Raw genomic sequence first — 19,816 nt, 5'->3', positions numbered from 1 at the left:
CTCTCTCTCTCTCTCTCTGAATTATTGAAGTAAAGAGGTTTTTCCTCAATCGAATAATTTACTGTAGTTTAATCAGACATGAGAGTGTAATGCAAAGTGTAAGTGTCCTCCTAACAACACATAGGACTTAACAATAATGATGCGTAAAGTGTGCAATTTCTATCTGCACACTGATTCTACTGAATAAGGCAAGTTTTAACTGTAAGACAACAGTTTTTGTTAACAGGCTGACAAGAATAGTGTATGGACCTCTAACCAAGTTCTATACTTAAACTGAACATTAGCATTAATCTTAACTGTGACTGTCTGTCAGGAATGTTGTTACATTACAAAGAATGTTGACCCAGGATCATGTGGAACTTGAAAACATAAAAATATTGAATTTTATAGAATTTATTTAACAATCAGTTCCCATATTTTTACTGGTTTGAGGAAATAGTCCAGGCCAAACATGCCAGGCTGGTTGGGACACCTAAACAAACATAACAATGTGTAATAGCACTACAGAAATACGGGAATCAACTTGCAGATGTCTCATAGTCGACATACTGGGACAGGAGACAGTATATTAAATGAAATTTCATTGTAAAACAGCAAAACCTGTCTTCGGGACAAACTGTATTATGATGTGTATTATGTTTTCGTTATTATGAAGGATCAGCTTTGATATATGAGGTACTGAGTTCAAGGTAATAAGTTTGAAATATGAGGTATCGGGGATGACAGATGAGATATCAGGTTTAATATGTGAGGTGTTGAAGTTGGAGTGAAATATTAGCACATTTTGTATGTTTAGGCTTGTGAGAATGGGCAGCCACTGATGCATGCTGAAACTATGTCTAATACCCACAGATAGGGCTGGGAATCGATTCCAAAAACAGTCGATTCCAAGGCGTTGAGAATCCAGAGTCGATTCCAAAGGTTGGAATCGATTCCATTAAAGAATTCGACTCCTCTTTAAGAGCCTTCATAAGCACAAGCCCCGCCCCTCAGCTGATGTCATCGGTCAACTAAATCACATTAGTTTCTTGTCTAAAACAGTACACACTTCAGAAAAACTGATGGATCAAATCTAGAGCTGTGGAATGACATAAAATATATTAAAACAGTAAAACAGTATTCTTACATATTTTTAATACAGTTTACTGATTATCGATGTGTCTATCTAAATTTCTCAAGTATTTTTGTGTACACAGCTAAATAACTTTAAAATTAGTTAATAGTAATTTGACGTGTGCTTTATTTTGAAAACAGCTAGTAAATTAGATTATTATTTATATTATTAATGACACGTTGGAATTGCAGGACAAGATCGACATATTTGATTAAGGTTTTTGTTATAGAAACATTAAACAATTAATAAATGTAAAAAGTGACAGCTTAGAAAATTTTATTGCATGAAAAATGTGTACATTATTTAATAATAAATCAAAATCTGTAGTAAAACAGGGAATTGAGCAGGAATCGAAAACAGCAGCTAGGATTCGATTCTTGGAATCGATTCTTTCGATTCCCGAACCAGGAATCGGAATCGACTCCAAAAAATTTAGAATCGAACAGCCCAGAGTAAAGACATTTGAAAATGGTTTTGCGATTTAAAGGCTCATAAATCAGCCAAACCATGCTTGGTTTCAATTTAATAATGTCAAGGTGATTCTGTGAAGGTTCATTTTATTGTCTTATGAAAAATGTATTTTCTGCTGGTTCTTATTGGTTTCTAAGGTCTGTTTGTGTGTTTACTTGTCTAAATAACTTTGTTAATGTCTGTGTACTTTACATGCATAGCCATCGGGGTTCAGATGTCTCTGGTGATGTTAGCAAAAAGGTTCTGGTCCATAGCCACTCAGGTACAACCATCATGTCATCTACTGCAAAACACTGCTCACAATTGCTCACTGACTGTGTTTGTTTGCTTTTGTGCGTACAAATGTGTGTAAATGTTTTGCTTACCTTGGGGACAACAAGGTACATATCTCCACAAGAACAGCGAACCTGACAAAAAGAAGAACATGCTCATAAATAGGCCAAATAATGTCCCAATTAAATTCTTAAAGTGTCAGAATGTGAATGTAGGTATGTACTTTAGTTACATATTAAATTACAAACAGATGCTAATAAGGAAGTCCCAACAAGGATATGCAAACACGCTTTATTGTAAGTTTGACCTCATCTGTTCAAACATTCTGTGGAGGGAAGTGAAGACAGACACGGTGGTGTTAGCTTTGTCGCTCCTCACGCTCGCGCAGGCTTTTGTTTGATGTTTACCATGCAAACAGAAGATTAAAAAGTGTTGAGGGAGATATGGGAGAGTCCAGGGGATGCTTAGAAAAACAGGGAGATGAGGCGATATCGCTCCCTACAGAGTCTCTTGGGAGGACACTCGTTATATTTTTCAAATTTTTCTTGCAACCCATGGGATTTCCCCTGAGCACTTTTCCGCCTCAGATGGCACATCACCAAGGTGTCCGTCTTGCCTCCTGCTGTGATAATAACTAATGCCGTATTCAGTCATGTCAAAGCTAACAGAGGACCGACAATACTGCCACAATGATTACTCTTGTTTCATTGTTTAACATTTTAAAAACCAAATCCATTAAGCAAATCCTAAAGGACGCGTATCAAAAAACACTAAGTGAACTATAATATGAAACATGCATGCGTGGTGCAAAACAAACAGTAATATCAAAGAAAGAGTCGTGTATAGAATTTTAAATGCATATTTAATTCACATAAATACTTAAAGATATGTTCATCCTGTGAACATAGAAATATTCTCTGGCAAATATAATTTTAATTTTTTTCTTGTTTTATGGATTTTTTTTACTAGAACCACTATAATTTGTATTTCAATAAAACTGTGTATTCCTAATCACTAATCATTCATTAAATCCAACCAAATGTCCAGGGTCTGAACCTGAAATACTGCAAAAACGTTAAATGTGCTTCCTGTGGCAATTTCATTCTGTAATAGCATACATGTCGCCTCTCTTGTATATTGCCGGCATTTCTCTATGTAATTAAATATCTTGGACAGTAGCTGTACTAAATACTCACAGTACAGGTCCCTACGGCAAGAATTGTTTCTGCTTTTCCTGTCCCTGCTCATATCTGATACATGGCTGGAGTGAAGCACACGGGAGCCTGCACAGATCATGTGATGTTGCAATATAAGCAGGAGTTGAATTTAAAGCTGACATGTCAATCAACGTTTTTCTTTTTTCACTGCTTCTTCATGTTGCATGGATGGACATCAGGCTAATGAAACAGATGTATGTACTTATTACAAATAAAAGAATCAACACATGAAACAATAGACCCTAAATTCTTAATCCACATTAATGCTATTTTCTGTCTCTCTGACATAGTGTTCAGCAGTAGAGGGACTTTGTCCTTTGAGCTGTATTGATAATGCTGTAAGTATCTGGCCAGTAGAGACCTTTTGTGTAGATATCTATGAAAATATACATCACTATCTCTCTCTTTCTTTTTTCAAACAGGATATTAACTGCTATGTCACTGACAGTAATGGCTTCATCATCATTTCTGAAGACAAGACAGATGTAAGAGCACTTGTGGGTGTGAAACAGCATTTACAGCCCATTTTATGTCTGGAATGTGAAATGGAATATCATTGAGTAAATCTCTATGTGAGGCGATATGTCATTTATCTAATGGGAAATGATGGGATTGTGAAGTCAGGTGGGTGTTATTTACTGTACCTGAATGGAGCCAGACCTGAATGTGAGTTTGCTAAAACTAAACAGCTCTTTGGTTAATATTATCCAATAGTATGTGTGCCCTCTGTGACATCAGCAGAAATAGACAGTAGCTTCAGATGTGCATTTATAATTTTGATTTGAGATTTTCAACATAATGCGCACTAAATACTTTATCCAGAGTCAGTTTAAATGGTTTAACTAAAAGCAGGTCTTAGTAAAATAAATAAATATAGGAGTCATAGGCAGTTCCTGTGGAAATGAATGAATAAATCAATCAATATATGAGGTGTTTTCCATCATTAGTGAACTTGAATGGGAGAGAGAGGGAGAACAGTGCATCACCGGTGTAAATATAGAGGAGTGGAGGAATAACAGGGGCTAGCTGAATAATTTAGCATGCTGGGTAAAGTAAATGCTGACTCTGATGTGGGTCTTGTGATTTTAGTGGTCTGTCGAACAACTTTAAAATGACTATAAAAACATTCCTAATGAACAGTCCTTTCCATCATAACCAAGAAAGTGATCCTAGTAAATACATAACTGTAAATTCTGAGCTACATGTGCTCTCTGTATCTGTAGGTTGGCAGGTTTCTGGGGGAAGTTGATGGCTCAGTGATGTCACAGCTCTTGAGAATGGGCATGTTTAAAAGGTCTGAGAACTTTTCGTTGTCTTCCAAACTTTTACGTAACCCCTTTTGACAAAAATGTCTAATGTGTATGTGTGTGTCCACAGAGTTTCTCTCTATGACTATCAGGCCATGTGTAAAGTGCATTCTCACTCTGCAAGCAGCGCTCGACCCCTGCTCAGCGTAAGCACTGTTCTGCCTGTTTTAATAACGCCCACCAGAACACCAGTCAGATATGATCAGCGTTACATAAAGAAACGCACTTCCTTTTTCTCCGGGCTATTTAGAGTCTGCTGAAATATCATGCTATTGATTGTGAAGGTATTTAGAGGGAGATCAATTCTGTTAAAATCATCCATTTATATCACACCTCTCTCTTTTCTGTTTGGAATGACCAAATTGTTGTAGGTCAAAGGTCAGGGCTGATCTAGATATAGACATGACCCTCACACCATAATCCTTCAAGACTGTAGGTTCAAGACTGGAGCATAAATTCTCAATGTAATTGAATGCACAGTATGATTTGAAAAGTATGATTCCTCTTTCTGCTTTTCTCGCACTCTCAGCCATTTTATAACCTGCTGGCAACACTGAGATGGTTCCTCTCAAACGGCCTGTTGTAAGTGTGGACATCTTTGCTGTTTAACGCATCAATGACTCATTTGAGCCCTTATAAAATCAAAATGTTCTCTCTGCCAGGTTTTTACTGGACTTCAACATTTACAGTCTGTGGCAGTCAGATCACTTTGTGGAAGGTATGTATGAGCTCATTAGTTCCTAGCTTTCTTATTTCGGTTACCTTTCTGTTTGTATTGCTGTTCTCATGTCATCTCTCATCATCTTCATCGCATGCTTTTTCATTTCTGTAACTTCCTTCATCTTGATGTGTCAGCAAAGAGCTCATTCCATGCATGTAAGTCCGTCTTGACATCCCATGACCACATGTGTGTTGCTCGTAGTATACGAATGAGAGAGATAATGAAATGTTACATATGCAGTCTCAAAAAGACATTGTATTGTAAATTTACTCATTTAATTTACCTGTTTCTTTTCTCTGTAGCCAGTAAGAAGTCAAAGGGGGGCCTTCTGCAACCATGTGATACTGAGTATCCAAGCTTCATCTATGAGCCCTCAATCAAAGAAACAAATAGCATCATCAAGTGTGGGAGATGTCAAAAGTACGAATAAACCGTTTTTATAGTAAAGACAAGATACTCAGCTTTGACACTGGTTTAGTTTGATGTTTTGACGCCCTCTAGTGGTAATAACAATACACTGGGAAACAGCTAAAACAGAATTTGAAGAAATTAAGAAAACGGCATGTGAAAAAGATTATTGACATTCTTACTTACCAATGATGTCTGAACGTTTTATAGTTCATGCTGCAAAGTTGTCTCTACAGTATTATTTTGTAGCTACGGAAAATATTTTTCGCTCACAGTACTAACTTTGTGTACCAGTTATCTAAACAACTTTATCAGCAAAACATTTACATTTTCTTGTCATGACTTAATACTAAACCTATTTGAAGTTAATAAAAATAGACAATGATATATCTTTTGTCGACACTATCCTAACGAAAAGGGCTCGAGCAGCCTGTTGCTATGGTTACATTTGCTAATAAGCGCGACATCATTTCGCGAGCATCAGGTGTGGCGCGAAATGCAAACTTGTTGATTAGAAAATGCTGATTCGAAAGAGTCGGTTGTTGTGCAATAGCAAGATTGTAGATTGTTTATTTATTTTTGCACTTTATTTATTATGACTTCTTTACCTGTAGTGAAAAAGGCACCATAAATATTTATTTATTTAATCATTGCCTTGCTTTGTCTCTCTCTCTCTCTCTCTCTCTCTCTCTCTCTCTCTCTTGCTTTTTTGCATGGCATGTAGGATGTTTGTGATTCACCAGGTTCCTGACAGTAACCTTTTGTTGTTGGTGATTCAGGCAGACTGTGACTGTTCTAGACAGTATTCACCTATAACTTTGGAGCCCAAAGAGGTCAAATATATCCTTACCACCCTGCCAATTATATCAATTTAACCACATTTGTTGAAGTAAATCAAATTAAATGTAGTTTAACATATATCAACTTATCTTAAAATCTTATTTAATCACCGAAGTTGACTTGTTAATATGTAATGGTGTTTGTTATTTTTTGAGTTTTTTCTTAACCTCTGCGCACACAACGCCTCAGTAAAATGTGATCGAATGAGATCTCAGAAAATACGAAGACGGCCTGAATCTTGCCATGCCTACCATCCTCATGTAAATATATACATCTGCTACACTCTAGATGGATTTTCAGACAAAAAAATTCAGGACTGTCATATCAAACTTTTTATCTGTCTACTCACAAAATAAGTCAAATTCATTTGTAAATTCAACATGTCTTTTCAGAGATCTCAAATCAAATTCTGTGTCTTTGGTCTGTTTCAGGAAAATGCCAAGGACTGCGGTGGAGCCGTGTCAATTAGCCTATCTATTATACTCTTCTTAGCATGTTTATTGATTTCGGCGCTCATCCGTCGATGACAGTCTAACTCTCGAAAAGAAATCACACAATTCAGCATGCTGTTTATATTAGCATATGAGTTAAACTAGAACATAAGATCTTACATTTTCTACACTGAAAAGTCTGTTCAATCAAGTGTATGTAGCGTTCCTTGTTACATTTTAAAAGTGTGGATTTTTTTAAAGAGTTCTGGAAATTTGCATAGTTTGTTTTGACACTTTGTCTAAACAATATGCAAAAACAGACCAAGACCGAATAAAATGTGTCCAATTTCTGGTTGAATGTTGAATTAGTGACTAGCCATACCACTGTGAATCTTTCTTTTACTCTGTTTGGGAATTTGAAGATGTCTTGTATTAAACCCATGTGAGCAAATACATTTTTTTTGACAATACCACTACGCTTAATTAATTTAGGACATCTGTAACATCATTACTATTTTGAGAGCTGTCTCATAAAAATATAAAATTATGTTTACTTTGTTGCATGTTTTGAGGGGTGTTATAGACTAGCGTGAATGTGATTATTCACTGTCACTGTGCATTGCTGATGTCTAATAATTAAGTTACTTATTTACATGCATGTTTAAAACCCGTACATGATTGTTTTCTGTGGAACACAAAAGAAGATATTTTGAGAAATGTCTCGGTGGTTTTGTGTCCATACAGTGGAAGTCAATTGAGGCCAATGTTGTTTGGATACCTTCTTCAAAATATCTTTTTTTGTGTTCTGCAGAAAGTCATACAGGTTTGGAATGACATGAGGGTGAGTAAATGATCAAATAATACACATCTTTTTAACATTCATTAAGGGGATTGGTTACAGGAGTCTCATGTCTTATTGTGCACCCAAAACCTAATTGTGTGCCTTTATTTAAGTGGTAGTAATCAAAGGACGATGCGTGAATAAAATATGTTTTCCGATTTATTGTTTTCACTCACTTTTATTTTGGAAAATTCTCATCAGCTGGTCGGGACTTTTAGTTTGTCAACGGGTGTATGGGGAGGTGGGTCGCAGGCTCAGTGCAGCAAACATCAACCTGTCCTGAATAGAGGAATAAACATGAGCGATTATTGAGCGCGTCTCTTTCAGTCATTGGTCTACCATTCAAAGCCATTCAGTTGGCTTTCGTTTTATCCTCATTTCGATCCTCGGGTGTCCTGCAAACTGTCTAATCTGGAGGAGGACGGGGAGGTAAGAATTTAGAAATATGATCGTGGAAATAAATCTCAGCGGTGCTGTAGTAAATCACCAGCTTTATAAAGACTGACAGTCACAATATATGATACTCAGATGAGTGACGAGTATTGCGGCGCTGGTTGGACATTCATCGGCTGTCCATCACGGTGTTGTTTCTTTTCCATAAACCAGGGTTTTCCGTCTTTATTCAATGTAATCATCCGCTGCGGATGTTTTGTTTTATAAACCTATCAAATACGTGTATGTTGACGGCTTGCAAGGTCACGCACGCGACGCGAGGCCGATCGCGCTTAAATCAGGGTGCGCGTTTTGGGGTTTAAAAATCAATGGCCGCGAGACTGAGCGGGTGCAATAATGATCCCTTACACACATTTATAAAGCACTTTAAAATAATAATTATTGTAATTAAAATTATTTTAAAAACGACAATAAAACAATTTTTGATTGAATAATATTTTCCATAAATGAATGTGTTTAAACGTAAATATAATGACTATATTGTTGTTCTTACTCTTGGTGCTGTAATGTGTTGATGACGAATATAATATTCTCGTAATTAATTTGTTAAAATAATACTTTCATTTAAAAATGAGTATAATATTGCGATTATTATTATTATTGTTTCTTTAAGGGAGGTGTTGCTGTGATTTTCAAAAAGTATTTATTCATTAATTAAAATTGTATTAATAAAACACTTAAGCAATACAAAAATACGTTTTGAATGATAATGTTACTCCGTTAACGCATCATGTTGTGGTTTTGTTCCTCTGCCACATACTGTCAGTTCAGTAGGCTTCCTTGATGAAGGTGCGTTCATTTGTTTTTAGAGATCTCTGTTTTGCAAATGATTTTCCTGTCACAGACTAGCATGGCCATGACGGGAGGCATGGCAGCGCCACTCCCAATGAGCAACCACACGCGAGAGAGGGTCACGGTGGCCAAACTCACGCTGGAGCACTTCTACAGCACCCTGCTCACCCAGCACGAGGAGAGGGAGATGAGGTAACCATGGCAACACCGACCCACCTCACCATCTGCTTCTAACCGTGACACGTTATGTATAATTTGAATCAAGCGTTTGTTGATCACGTTCAGTTAGAATAAAGCTCCTTTGTTCTGGCGGGTCATGTAGCAGATGTTCTCTGTTTACGTTTGTTCAGGCAGAAGAAGCTGGAGAAGGTGATGGATGAGGAGGGTTTACCTGACGAAGAGGTGAGAACTTCCACATGTGCACGATAAAAAATGACTGAAAAGTGTCTTTACTCTCAACATTCTGGAGTCTTTTCATTTCAGCTACTTTTACAGTATAATGTAGCTGAATAGGTTATAGTTTTACAGTGTTTTTTTTCCCTAAAGTTAATGAGAACAGCGGTGTAAGTGAGGTCTCTTATAGACCATTTTGCAAGATGTAAACAACACCAGAAGCACTTCCTGTTTTTATTTTTTATTTCACAGATACAGATTACGTTGTAAAAATGTTTAACATTTAGATTCGGTTTTTAATGTTCTTGTATTTTGTTTTAATGTTAGTAAAACCGTGTGTATATCTTGTTTTAATGTGTACTTCAGGACCTGTTGTTTACATCTTTCAAAATGGTTTATAGCTATAATATAAACTAACAGAGAATTGATGGTTATGATTGGAGATAAAGTTGTGTCTGTTTTTGTTGTAGAAGAGTATGAGGCGCTCTCTGCATGCTCGTAAGGAGACTGAGTTTCTGAGGCTCAAAAGGACCCGTCTGGGCCTAGATGATTTTGAGTCTCTCAAAGTGATCGGTAGAGGAGCATTTGGAGAGGTAAGGACTTGAACGTATGTATAAACAAACAAATAAAAAAATGCCGCAACATTTTGGGGAAATGTATTCAAAATTCATGTTTTTTCACATGTATTTGCCGTTTTCCCATCTTGCATGTGTATTTGCATTTGTGATTTCACGGAGCACTGATGAAAATAAAACTTTGTTTCAAAAAGAATTCATTTGTTTTTCAATCTTTTGTGCTGTATTCAGGTGCGCCTGGTTCAGAAAAAGGACACGGGTCACATTTACGCCATGAAGATCCTCAGGAAAGCAGATATGTTGGAGAAAGAGCAAGTAGGCCCCCCCTTTCCTTCTAGTTAATCCATCAATTGTTTCGTACAAAAAAATGACACTTGTTGTCTTGTTATACTTGTCCCCATCTCACCTCTGTTCTTCCCTGGGGCAGGTGGCACATATCCGGGCTGAAAGAGATATCCTGGTAGAGGCTGATGGTGCCTGGGTAGTAAAGATGTTCTACAGTTTCCAGGATAAACGCAATCTTTATCTCATCATGGAGTTCCTGCCTGGAGGTGAGGACAGATTGTTTTTTGTTTATGAAATGTCACGTTTACTTTACTAAAGGAACGCAATGCAAAGTTCCCTTCCACTTTAATGCAGAAATACCAATGAAAGTTTTAGATCTGCAAAAGTACTAACCGGTCTACTCGCAGCAGCACTATGGAAAGTCCTATTTTTAGTGCAGCTGTCCAGAGGCCGTAACTCTTGTATGTGTGTGTTCAGGAGATATGATGACTCTGCTGATGAAGAAAGACACTCTATCTGAAGAGGCGACACAGTTTTACATTGCAGAAACCATCCTGGCCATCGACTCCATTCACCAGCTGGGCTTCATTCACAGAGACATCAAACCTGACAACCTGCTCCTTGATTCACGGGTGGCAATCCGTCCTCTTTATCTCACTTTCCGTTTTATTCTCTTTGTCACTCGCGCATAATAAACAAAAGAGTTTTGTGTGGTCAAGTTCAACTGAGATGAAAAAAACAGATACTTTGTAACACACTGTATATTTGTGATTTGTAGGGGCATGTCAAACTGTCTGACTTCGGCCTCTGCACTGGCTTGAAAAAGGCCCATCGGACCGAGTTTTACCGGAACCTCACGCACAATCCCCCTAGTGACTTTTGTGAGTAACTACAAACACCTTATTCTGTTGGTTTTACTATATTGAATTTTAAATGATATTCCATTTATAACAACAATTTATGTGTTTATATTACTCTTATGCTGCCTCAGCGTTTCAAAACATGAACTCAAAACGGAAGGCAGAAACATGGAAGAAGAACCGAAGGCAGCTGGTAGGAGTGTTTATGTCATTGTAATATAAGGCTAAGACAGAAAATCCTGGTCCTATCAGTGACATCATTTCTTATACATATAGGCTTATTCAACCGTGGGAACGCCGGACTACATCGCCCCTGAGGTCTTCATACAGACGGGCTACAACAAGCTGTGTGATTGGTGGTCTCTTGGAGTGATAATGTACGAGATGCTAATAGGTTAGCAACGTCAGATTCTCAACATGAATTAAACTGCCTCGAGTATGGGTGAAGTTTGGTTCTTGCAAAGAATTCCTAGACTTTCAGTCTCTTTTTGTAAAATCCTTTCACTGTAAGTATTTCCTGCTCTGACAGGTGTTTGTTGTGTTTTCCCGTTCCAGGCTACCCACCCTTCTGTTCCGAGACGCCACAGGAAACCTACAGGAAAGTCATGAACTGGCGAGAAACGCTGATCTTCCCTCCCGAAGTTCCCATTTCTGAGAGATCCAAAGACCTGATTCTTAGGTCAGAGATATTTCTTGATCTGTAACACAAAATAAAAGTAAATCAATTTTAAAACAAAACAAGATTGGGGATTTTAGGAGTTAAAAGTGTTTTTTTTCCACTCAAGTATGAAATGCCACCATTTTTAAGAGCCCTACTTTTCACAGTTTGAGATCATTTGACGTCCAGAATAATCACAGATTGCAAAGACAGATGTGACACATTGGCTGTGCAATGCAGAAGTGTGGCAGGATGTGTCGAAAATAAACGCTTCACTGAAAGGCATTACATGGTTTCTTTTTTAGGTTCTCCACAGATGCTGAAAACAGGATTGGATCGGGAAGTGTGGATGAAATAAAATCTCACCTTTTCTTTGAATCTGTGGACTGGGAGCACATCAGGTGGATGCGTGTTCCTTACAGTGCACTTCATCACAATTTTCATTCAGTACTTGTTTGTTTTGATGCTGAAATTATGTTGTTTTAACACAGAGAACGACCTGCTGCTATTTCCATTGACATCAAGAGCATTGATGACACGTCTAACTTTGATGACTTTCCAGAGTCAGACATTCTACAGCCAGGTGAAGACACTGCATAATACAAAACACATCATTATACAATATATGACACTATACAATTTCGAACACTAACATGGAGGGTATTAAATAAATAATCATACATACAATTTTATTATTTTACCTTTAACGATTATGGTTCAAACTAGTTTGCAAAGTTACATACTAATTCCAAAAATCCAATATGGATGGATCTTTGTGGATCTAAAGCATTTTGAAGTGCCGCTTATAAAATGATCTCACTGTCCTTATATTAATAACATGTTAGCTATGTTTTGTTGTTTTGGCTCACCTGTTCAAATCTCATTTCAGTGACAAATGTAACCGAACCAGACTTCAAGTCCAAGGATTGGGTTTTCCTCAACTACACCTACAAGCGGTTTGAGGGACTGACTCAGCGCGGAACCATCCCAACCTACATGAAGGCGGGAAAGGCATGAAACAGGAAGCGGCGTTAGCCTTCGATACCCGGGAATAAAAGCAGGATTAGAATGTAAATGACAATTGAAAGGCAGATGTCAGCCGACAGAGTATTTCTGTTGCAACAAGCTCATCTGCACGGAAGCTTACGCACTGCCGCTTTGAGCTACATAGTAGACCTTGTCTCAGAGGAGTCCCTGGTGACAATAAAATGAAAAATGAAGCGTTAAAAGTTAAGCATAATATTTATATGGCCAAACATATGGAGAGATTCCTCTTGTCCAGCTACTCAGCACTAAGGAAACATAAAGGTTTTCTAAATGCTTTTCAACACTGGATCGAAACAGGGTCACAACTAAAAACAAAAGGGATACATCACTGAAGCCTTATGGTTAGAATACATAGATCCTCAAACCTCTTGAGAAAGCTGCAATAATGTTGACTTCCCTTAGTTACTTGTATCTTCTTCTCCCCAGGAAGTTAAAAATCTGTATAATGCCAAATGGAAGATTTACATTCTTAGCACATATTTCGTAGTTAACTACCTGATGCTGAATTTATCCCACAAGCGTATTTTGTGCACTCGTTTTGTTGTATGACCGCAACACCTACCTAAAAAGAAACTTGAATGAAGATATTTTTGGGGTTCACATGGATTATAATTCCTTTAAGTGCCAGTGAGCAGCCGACCCGTCCCTGTGCATTTCACACAAAGTCATCTACTGTTGTTGTTTTGTTTGTTACTTTTTGTTTTCGGGAGTGTTGTTCACCTATGCAACCATTTTTGTAGTTATTTTGTTACAAATGGCAGATGTAGCTTCAATCTGTGGTTTTTAGAGGCAATGTAATATAGTTACGTTTGTTTATGCCCTATCCATCCATAAAGATGTTATACAAATCTATGCGTAAATACAGGGTTTAAAACAAGCAATTTGCAACTTTTTAGCATATTAATACCAAACTAACGGCTTGGTCATTAAACAACATAAGCTTGTACAAAATAATGTACAAAATGCTGGTAAACATATCAACAGAAAACAAAGTTGGCATTATTGTGGATGATGGATAAGGCATCCCAACCACTGACAATTTTATACTACATAAACAGTTAAGACAGCTTGTATGAGGACCTTGTTTTCTTTAAGATATTTATTGACTGAAAATCTGCATGACTACACTTTACTGACCAGATTGAAATACTGAGAAGAGAGCAAATGCTGTAGCTGTGGTGGATTTGTCTGTAATGTAAAAGACTGGTGCTGGAGTTTCACTTAGTTATATATTGACTTTTGTTGTTTTGTTATCTGCTGACTTGATGGAAGTATAAACATGTAAAAGAAATAAATAAATGTCAAAATATGAGATGAAAAATGCTTGCATAGCTGTAATTGGTGAGGTTTATACCGCAAGTGAAAATATGCCGCAAAGGATGTTAAGCGCCCCCTCTAGTGGTGATTATAGCGCGTTACAACAAGACATCAATCAGATACATTTTTGTCAAATTCACGGTCGACATGCTTATGGAGCACTCACGAACGTTATTGTTTTTTTGCTTGGTATTTTATGTAGTTATTTTCGCTCTTACTCAGGTTAAAGAGTCCTCGCGCACACGCTTGGTTTCGCTTGCGCTCTTTCGCGCAGGCGCACTCCGCCTCTCTCGCGAACGCGCTCTCGTACTGTAGATTGTAAACACACTACAAGTCATCTAGAACACATTTACGGACTTTCGCTTTATTTCGAAATCGATTATGGTCGATCCTGATGTTTTCGGACAAGGCAGTCGTGCGCAGTGTCATTTTAACCATCATATAATCTGTTTATTCCTAAACTCATGACGTTTGATGCGGTTCGAGCTTGATTTCTTTTATTAATAAAAACAGCGTCTTTAGTGATGCCTAGTTCTTATGGACACTGGAGTGACTTTTATAAACTTAAAATGTTGCTATTTCACGGTGTTAAGTCAGAAAGTTTGTGTGCTTTTATCACTGATGCGTAAAATCAGGTCATTTCCTCAATCTCGGGACTTTCTGCTAAATCTGTGCACACATGTTGAGATTAAACCCCACTTTCGATACCCAAAAAGATGTCGTGTCAAGCGTCTTGGCGAAGGAGGAAACTGTCAGAGGGAATATAGGTAAATTGTATTATTGTTGTTGTTTTGTCATGTGTCCGTATTGTTAAACTGTTCTTGTTTGTTATTTGTGCAGGTGTTCTTGAACCTCGCATTCTGAACGTGGAAAGAGATGGAGGTGTGCTGTACTCATGGAGAGTGAGTTTATCTTTAGTTTCGTTGATATTTCACTTTAACTTGACAAGTCATGGGTGCGACGTTACAGTCATAGCAGGGATATTATGTCATCAGTCTATAAAGAATGAACACCGCATGCCATACATACCACAGGCCGTACAGTAAATGAACAGTAAATGGTATATATGCAAAAATGAATAGATGTTACTGTGGTACTGGTAACTTCCGGTTTCTATAACAATATTTCTGTTAAGGGGGCATCAGGGACTACAAGAATTGGGAAATATGATCCGCACAAGACAGAAAATAAGGTACCGACTTGATGTATTTATACACCAAATTATAATATACTGCAGTGCACACCTACAGCACAATAAGAAAACTCTAAGTGTTGTGACACAACTACACATATGTTCCAGTTTTTATGTATTAATGTAACAAAAGCGAGGAACGTTTAACTCTGTGCCTCATGTGTTCACAGCTTCTCTACACATTTGACAAGCAGGTGTGTGTCAGCAGTTGCTCTTTAAACAAAGAAGAAACACTTCTGGGTAAGACTGGTCACTGTGATGCAATATTTATCTAAATTCATAATACTTTTTTAAGATCGTATCAGCCCAAACTAAAAGCCGTTTACTAATACTAGTTGTTTTTGTGCTACAGCTGTCAGTCTGTCACAAACCACGCAGGAAGGAGGCCGACTTAAACCAGGTACAGGACATGATTTAACATACGTATTGGATATACACTCAATGACAGTCAAATTAGCCTCTTGTATTTGAGTTGTCTGTTAAATATAATGATCAAGTCATTCTTGGGCTTCATTTATTAATCAGCACATGCAAAGACTTTCTGTATTTTTGCACCTGGCTATTTAAATGAATCAATTGTTTTAGTATTTAACTCATTTGTCTTTATGCAGTTCCTGGTTTTAAAATATTTGATGCTTATACCATTTGAACTGAAACACAAAGGAATAGGCTCCATTGCCGTTTACCACTGATATAATTTCATTTCCTTTATTGGTTGCTGTGGTAACATCATAGTAATATTGATGACACGAGGTGAATTTAGGATTTCCCTTTTTGTGTTGGTGGTTTCAAATCAACCTTATTTATTAGAGACATTGTTTAATTGTAATGGTTGTTTTACATTTAAAAGGTCAATTTACTCATTTATTACCCAGTATGGTCATGTTATAGTACAGCTGGACAGAAATAAATGTACTGCAGTTAAACAGCATTTAAAGGAACAACATTATGTACTCTTCTCTAATGCAGATTGCAAATGTATATAAAGGAATAGATGGCTAGCAGAGTAAAATTACTGGAATTATGGTGCATCTAGATCCCATTAAATCACCTTCTTTATTGATGTATTTCCTATCAATCATGACGTTTTGGATGGGACATAATAAAAGGGCTCACTGTAATGATTTGCTACTTACTGGATGGTTACAGAGGGAGGGATTTTCTCATTCCATACAGCATTTGATTGGATGAAAATCTGTATAGTGTACATTGTTTTGGTCCATTTTCCTGGAAGAAAAACACGGAAAATATAAAGTGCATATATGTGCCTAAAGAAAATGTTGTCAAACATCTAAAGTACAGCGTATTCAATACACACTAAAAGACACACAGTTTTATTTTAGGAAGTGTTTAAGCAAAATTAGCTCTTAAAGGAGTAGTTCACCTTCAAAATGAAAATTTGGTCATCATTTACTCCCCCTCTTTTCATTTCAAACCTGTATAACTTTCTTTCTTCCGCAGAACACTAAAGAAGATATTTTGAAGAATGTAATTAACAGCCCCCCATGCACTTGCATCGGTTACAATAGAAGTGAATGTGAGGCTGTGCTGTTCTGTTACATTTTTCGAAATATCTTCTTTTGTGTTCCGCAGAAGAAAGTCATACAGGTTTGAAATGACAAGAGGGCGTGTAAATGATGACAGAATTTTCATTTTGAAGGTGAACTACTCCTTTAAAACAAAATCTGCAGTGAAATGAGCTCATTGAAGTATAAACCCACAAGGTTATTGTTTAACACATTTTTATGTTTTCTTTCTGCTTCAGTGTCAAAATGTTTAACGCTTCTCATAGAGATACACCCAATAAACAACACAAAAGTCCTGAAGGCTGTGGACTGCAGAGTCAAAGTGCAGGTAATTCACAGTTGTCATGTGAAGCTTTGAAAAGCAATTTAGTTAACCAATCTAGCACAAATAAATTGACTGTGCTTCCACACATAAAATGTTTTATGTAGTGTTTAACTATAAGGGAATTATTTTTCTTAAAAGCAAGCTGTTTTTAACACAGTAGGCAAATATTTTTTCCATTTCCTTCTATTCCTCCAATTTAGTTTCTTTATCCCAAGACATGCAGGACTACTGTGATGGAGAGTCATATACTGTTGGTGGCAGAGGATGGCTGTGTGTAAAATGGCATTAACATGTTTTAAATTAAGCTTTGCAATGTTCAAGACATTTGATTTGATGTTTTTAATTTAACATGATTTGTTTGTTTCTGCAGACGTTGACCAGTATCACATAACTCTGACAAGGCAGGAGGGCTACAGAGTGGTAAGGGCTGTCACATCATATACATTTCCATATACAGTGGAAATGATATCCAGTTCGTCTTATGATGACAAGCTACTGATATGAATAAATCTAAAGCAAAAATATGGCGGAGGAAACAAACTTACTGGTTCAAATAGGTGATGCTGAACCCTGAGCGTCTGGGCAGAGACCGAGTGGCAGAGGAATTTAACTGGGTCCAGTGGGATTCGGACACACAAAGACTGTTCTACCTCACTTCACGGGTAAGAATCGCAGTTCTCCTCCGGACTCTCTCGTGGTTTTTAGCTATTATGAATGCAGCCAGTTCGGCCAATTATGTGGCTGATTGTTTTGTTGAATGATTTGGACTGTCATCATAGACTGTCGTAAAAACGGTTGTCGTCCACCCTACAGGAGAAACACACACTGAAGTGCGTGCAGTTCTACCCAGAGCGCAACTTTGAGACTGTGGTAAACTTTTTTTCACACATTTCATGCCTTGTTATATCATGTTTAGAAGACTTTGACTAATCAGAAAACACTCATGCGACAGTTTGAGCTTCCACTGGAGATGCCCAGCCTTTCTTCTGTCGCTTCTGTGCGGTCAGTGAGTTCATTCATTCAAACGGTTCCTAAAACTACTGTAACTAACATCACTGCTGAAAATGCTATTTAGAAAAGATTAGTCTTAATGGAATGGATGCATTGTTTGTACAGGTTTGTTAACTTCGGGTACGATCATTATGAGGAGTTGAATGGAGAGGACGGTCTGAGGTTAGAGGTGTTTACTGATGCAGTAGGTAAGTTATTTAGCAATACAAAATATTGTTGAGACGATGTTTAAAAACACCGAAACACTTGCTCCATATTTACTAATATGTTTTGTTTACTTTCTAACTTATCATGGGAAAGAGAGTAAGTTTGTTTTTTCAGTTTTTACTAATAAACAATTTCACCCAATCAAACTGATGCTTTAAAACAAAAGACGTTTCTGAAATCATCTGCTGTTGATTTCTTACTGCGCATGCAGACATGATTCTGCTGATCTCTGCATTTATATCTTTGTGTGTATTAAGTCTGATTCCTTTCATGTAAGTTAGTGTTTTGATTCAGTGAATGTCTTGAACAGGAACCATGTGTGTGTGCTACAGCCACCCGGTGCGCTGGAATAAAGACGCCACGTACACTATCGCATTTGTGCACAGAGGTACAAAACATCCTGCTGCAGTAACGCATGCACAAATCATTCAATGAATTTGAATCGAGTCTGATGTAATAATGCTTCATACAGTATTTACCAAAGCCACGTGTACCCACCTAGCGTAGATGTGAAACAAGTTCAAACGTAAATCTCTCTCTGTGATCTGGTAGGCTGCAGTAAGACGTTCACAGCATCTCTAGAGAAAGGCTCTGCACCCGCAAATGAGCCAAGGGTCCATCCCATCTTCATTCATCTGGGTCAGTACAGCCATCATCTCTGACTGAACCTATACATTCAAACATGAAAAGTCTTAAAATGAGAGCTACATATCTTCTCACTATTATGTTTTCTGTCTTTCAGGTTATTATATAGCGGTATACCTGGCGGGTCATTTCCTTCATCTGATCAACTGCAGACATCAAGATCTTCTCTGCTACAGTCTGTTCCTGTCAGGTGAGCTTTCATATTTTTGTAATTCTTATATTACCGATACCGCATGTAATGTGTGTATGTGTATTACCGGGCTCTGTTTTCTCTCTCACAGGGGCTGATGGAGATATTGAAGCTCTGGGTTCGGGCTGTGAGGTCATAAGCGTATCTGGCAGGAGACTGCTTGATGTCAGGTCTGGCAGGATGTACACCATGGAGCTGAACCACGACTTTGTGCTTGAGCTCCTCAGCTCGGACAGGCCTGAAGCCCAGCGGCTCGCTGCCCTGCACTGCCTGCTGGTCTACCTTCAGCCAAATCCTGTAATAGAGCTGAAGGTGTGTGAGAGAAATACTGACAACCTAACCGTGCTATTGTAGTACTGTCCTTCAGTAATCTTATTTCCCATTCTAGATTATAAACTGGATCACTGAAAATGTCATGAGCTTTGATGCTTTCGATCAGATTCAGGAATTCATTCTAGGTGAGTGTTTGTGCGTTTAACGTGGCCCAGTTTTAGCATGCATACTGTAATACTCACGTTCAGTCTTTCATTGCAGCTTCCCTGTACAGAATGAGCTACCAGCAGTGTGTGAGCCTAGATAAAGTGTTGCCGTACTCCTGCGTGATTGAGAAGAAGGTAAACACTCTTGCGTTTTATTTTACATAGTAAAGACGTGACCTTTTCAAGGGGGATTTGCTCTTTTTACTGTAAACAATTCATATAGCGTGTCTTTATGACG

At 37.7% G+C, this 19,816-nt stretch overlaps 4 protein-coding genes and 1 long non-coding RNA gene across 9 annotated transcripts in view; 3 read left to right on the top strand and 2 right to left on the bottom strand.

The window, feature by feature from the left end:
• Window positions 1–5,489, bottom strand: part of lrtm2a (leucine-rich repeats and transmembrane domains 2a) — a 25,013-nt gene extending 19,524 nt beyond the window's left edge. Inside the window, exons 1-4 of one of the 2 annotated variants that reach the window (XM_057324632.1) lie at window positions 5,387–5,489; window positions 5,145–5,297; window positions 3,055–3,141; window positions 1,951–1,992 (exon numbers count right to left, since the gene is read on the bottom strand). The gene's annotated coding sequence lies outside the window, so the exon portion shown is untranslated. The remainder of the gene's footprint in view (window positions 1–1,950; window positions 1,993–3,054; window positions 3,142–5,144; window positions 5,298–5,386) is intronic. The other variant, XM_057324633.1, reaches the window with a different exon arrangement.
• cacna2d4a (calcium channel, voltage-dependent, alpha 2/delta subunit 4a) overlaps window positions 1–7,714 on the top strand; it is a 39,033-nt gene extending 31,319 nt beyond the window's left edge. The window contains exons 28-40 of one of the 2 annotated variants that reach the window (XM_057324618.1): window positions 1,786–1,847; window positions 3,255–3,269; window positions 3,366–3,413; window positions 3,498–3,560; window positions 4,299–4,369; window positions 4,453–4,528; window positions 4,912–4,964; window positions 5,045–5,100; window positions 5,238–5,258; window positions 5,406–5,523; window positions 6,236–6,352; window positions 6,530–6,611; window positions 6,783–7,714. In XM_057324618.1, the coding sequence (XP_057180601.1) occupies window positions 1,786–1,847; window positions 3,255–3,269; window positions 3,366–3,413; window positions 3,498–3,560; window positions 4,299–4,369; window positions 4,453–4,528; window positions 4,912–4,964; window positions 5,045–5,100; window positions 5,238–5,258; window positions 5,406–5,523; window positions 6,236–6,352; window positions 6,530–6,611; window positions 6,783–6,878 (878 nt within the window). In that variant the 3' untranslated portion in view covers window positions 6,879–7,714. Of the gene's footprint in view, window positions 1–1,785; window positions 1,848–3,254; window positions 3,270–3,365; window positions 3,414–3,497; window positions 3,573–4,298; window positions 4,370–4,452; window positions 4,529–4,911; window positions 4,965–5,044; window positions 5,101–5,237; window positions 5,259–5,405; window positions 5,524–6,235; window positions 6,353–6,529; window positions 6,612–6,782 lie in introns of both variants that reach the window. The other variant, XM_057324619.1, reaches the window with a different exon arrangement.
• Window positions 7,715–7,867: 153 nt separating this feature from the next.
• Window positions 7,868–13,981, top strand: stk38l (serine/threonine kinase 38 like). The gene is made up of 14 exons (XM_057324629.1): window positions 7,868–8,052; window positions 8,921–9,060; window positions 9,219–9,270; window positions 9,732–9,854; window positions 10,068–10,151; window positions 10,264–10,387; window positions 10,599–10,753; window positions 10,900–11,002; window positions 11,113–11,174; window positions 11,258–11,375; window positions 11,537–11,660; window positions 11,945–12,040; window positions 12,131–12,222; window positions 12,529–13,981. Exons 2-14 carry the CDS (start codon window positions 8,927–8,929, stop codon window positions 12,654–12,656), a joined length of 1,395 nt encoding a protein of 464 aa, XP_057180612.1. The 5' UTR covers window positions 7,868–8,052; window positions 8,921–8,926; the 3' UTR covers window positions 12,657–13,981.
• Window positions 13,982–14,115: 134 nt separating this feature from the next.
• The window catches only part of gsap (gamma-secretase activating protein), a 12,735-nt gene continuing 7,034 nt past the window's right edge, over window positions 14,116–19,816 (top strand). For 2 of the 3 annotated variants that reach the window (XM_057324627.1, XM_057324626.1), the window contains exons 1-18: window positions 14,116–14,770; window positions 14,844–14,905; window positions 15,139–15,195; window positions 15,366–15,435; window positions 15,548–15,595; window positions 16,961–17,049; window positions 17,247–17,316; window positions 17,417–17,466; window positions 17,604–17,708; window positions 17,860–17,916; window positions 17,999–18,048; window positions 18,163–18,245; window positions 18,575–18,652; window positions 18,817–18,903; window positions 19,007–19,099; window positions 19,191–19,411; window positions 19,488–19,557; window positions 19,634–19,713. In XM_057324627.1, the coding sequence (XP_057180610.1) occupies window positions 14,683–14,770; window positions 14,844–14,905; window positions 15,139–15,195; window positions 15,366–15,435; window positions 15,548–15,595; window positions 16,961–17,049; window positions 17,247–17,316; window positions 17,417–17,466; window positions 17,604–17,708; window positions 17,860–17,916; window positions 17,999–18,048; window positions 18,163–18,245; window positions 18,575–18,652; window positions 18,817–18,903; window positions 19,007–19,099; window positions 19,191–19,411; window positions 19,488–19,557; window positions 19,634–19,713 (1,458 nt within the window). In that variant the 5' untranslated portion in view covers window positions 14,116–14,682. Of the gene's footprint in view, window positions 14,771–14,843; window positions 14,906–15,138; window positions 15,196–15,365; window positions 15,436–15,547; window positions 15,596–16,960; window positions 17,050–17,246; window positions 17,317–17,416; window positions 17,467–17,603; window positions 17,709–17,859; window positions 17,917–17,998; window positions 18,049–18,162; window positions 18,246–18,574; window positions 18,653–18,816; window positions 18,904–19,006; window positions 19,100–19,190; window positions 19,412–19,487; window positions 19,558–19,633; window positions 19,714–19,816 lie in introns of those variants that run through there. The other variant, XM_057324628.1, reaches the window with a different exon arrangement.
• LOC130548115 (uncharacterized) lies at window positions 15,619–19,126 on the bottom strand. Its single transcript, XR_008961981.1, has 3 exons — window positions 19,027–19,126; window positions 18,763–18,932; window positions 15,619–16,422 (listed from the first exon to the last, which is right to left on the bottom strand). It is a non-coding gene; the product is annotated as an uncharacterized LOC130548115 (long non-coding RNA).

Source organism: Triplophysa rosa, linkage group LG24 (genome assembly GCF_024868665.1).
Source record: "Triplophysa rosa linkage group LG24, Trosa_1v2, whole genome shotgun sequence".
NCBI lineage: Eukaryota > Metazoa > Chordata > Actinopteri > Cypriniformes > Nemacheilidae > Triplophysa > Triplophysa rosa.
Note: the sequence above shows the minus strand (reverse complement) of the source record. Positions and strands in the feature narration are given on the sequence as shown.

What these genes read in the sequence shown, in the direction of transcription:
- stk38l (XM_057324629.1), top strand. Translation starts at nt 8,927, where the DNA reads ATGGCCATGACGGGAGGCATGGCAGCGCCACTCCCAATGAGCAACCAC. An exon ending in CACGAGGAGAGGGAGATGAG is followed by an intron (nt 9,061 to 9,218) that starts GTAACCATGGCA and finishes ACGTTTGTTCAG; the next exon opens with GCAGAAGAAGCTGGAGAAGG. An exon ending in GTAGAGGAGCATTTGGAGAG is followed by an intron (nt 9,855 to 10,067) that starts GTAAGGACTTGA and finishes TGCTGTATTCAG; the next exon opens with GTGCGCCTGGTTCAGAAAAA.